The 1,266-nt window shown below is 43.4% G+C and overlaps 1 protein-coding gene across 1 annotated transcript in view; it reads right to left on the reverse strand.

Moving 5' to 3' along the window:
* Positions 1–1,266, reverse strand: part of ZNF684 (zinc finger protein 684) — a 17,400-nt gene that overhangs the window by 8,700 nt on the left and 7,434 nt on the right. Inside the window, exon 3 of the mRNA XM_012810865.2 lies at positions 295–468. Coding sequence (XP_012666319.1) covers positions 295–439 — 145 coding nt within the window. The 5' untranslated portion in view covers positions 440–468. The remainder of the gene's footprint in view (positions 1–294; positions 469–1,266) is intronic.

Raw genomic sequence — 1,266 nt, forward strand, 5'->3', positions numbered from 1 at the left:
GAGCCCAGGAGTTGGAGGTTGCTGTGAGCAGTGAAGCCATAGCACTCTACCCAGGGGGATAGCTTGAGGCTCTGTCTCAAAAAAAAAAAAAAAAGAAAAGAAAAGACCTTTCTCCCTTTGGCAGGTAGAAGCATTAACAAACTATCTAAAGGGGAGTAAAAAATTTTGAGCACTAAAATTCAGGGCCAAGCTTATTAATGCTTCAGAATGTTCACAGTTTTCACAAGACTTAAAGGAAGGGTACTATTACCACATTCTTGGTTATATCAAAAAGTTACCACCCATTGTCCTTACCCACTGAAATGAGGTTTCTATAGTTCTCCAACATAACATCCCAATACAGGGTTCTCTTGGCACAATCAAGCAGCTGCCACTCCTCCAGGGTGAAGTCCACAGCCACATCCTGGAATGTCACTGATTCCTGCAAAAGCCCGTTCATCTTCAAACTAAAGCATCATGATTAAGAGACTGCAAGAGAATCAAGGCAGCTCCTTGTTATCATGTCATGCTCATTGATGAGTCTGCAGAAAGTTAGATATGTAGGTGGCACCTCTGCCTCAGTGAGTAGGGCACCGGCCCCATAATATGAGGGTGGTGGGTTCAAACCCGGCCCCGGCCAAACTGCAATAAAAAATAGCTGGGCATTGTGACAGGTGCCTGTAGTCCCAGCTACTCGGGAGGCTGACACAAAAGAATCATCTAAGCCCAAGAGCTGAAAGTTGCTGTGAGCTGTGACACCACAGCACTCTACCAAGAGTGACAAAGTGAGACTCTGTCTCTAAAAAAAAAAGAAAGTTAGATAACTATTACAGACTAGATTCAGACAGTTAGATATAGTAACTATTCCATGCTTGATTCAGAAATACTTCAGAGTTAGATATAACTACTACATACTTGATTCAGCAATATATTTTGGGACAAAAAACAAAAACCACATTTAAAATACTGAATTGCCAGGTGTGGCAGCTCACACCTGTAATCCCAGCACTCTGAGAAACTGAAGTGGGTGGACTCCTGGAGTAGAGGAGTTCGAGACCAACCTGAACCAGAGCAAGACCTAGTCTCTAAAAAAAAAATAGCTGGGCATTGTGACAGGTGCCTATAGCCCCAGCTACTTGGGAGGCTGAGGCAAAGAGAATCATTTGTGCCCAAGAATTTGAGGTTGCTATAACCTATGACACCATGGCACTCTACTGAAGGTGACAAAGTGAGACTCTGTCTCAAAAAAAAAAAAAGGCTCAGTGCCTATGGCTCAAGTGGCTAAGG

The sequence above is a fragment of the Otolemur garnettii genome, unplaced genomic scaffold (assembly GCF_000181295.1).
Source record: "Otolemur garnettii isolate 467f Iridium unplaced genomic scaffold, OtoGar3 scaffold00144, whole genome shotgun sequence".
Taxonomy (NCBI): Eukaryota; Metazoa; Chordata; class Mammalia; order Primates; family Galagidae; genus Otolemur; species Otolemur garnettii.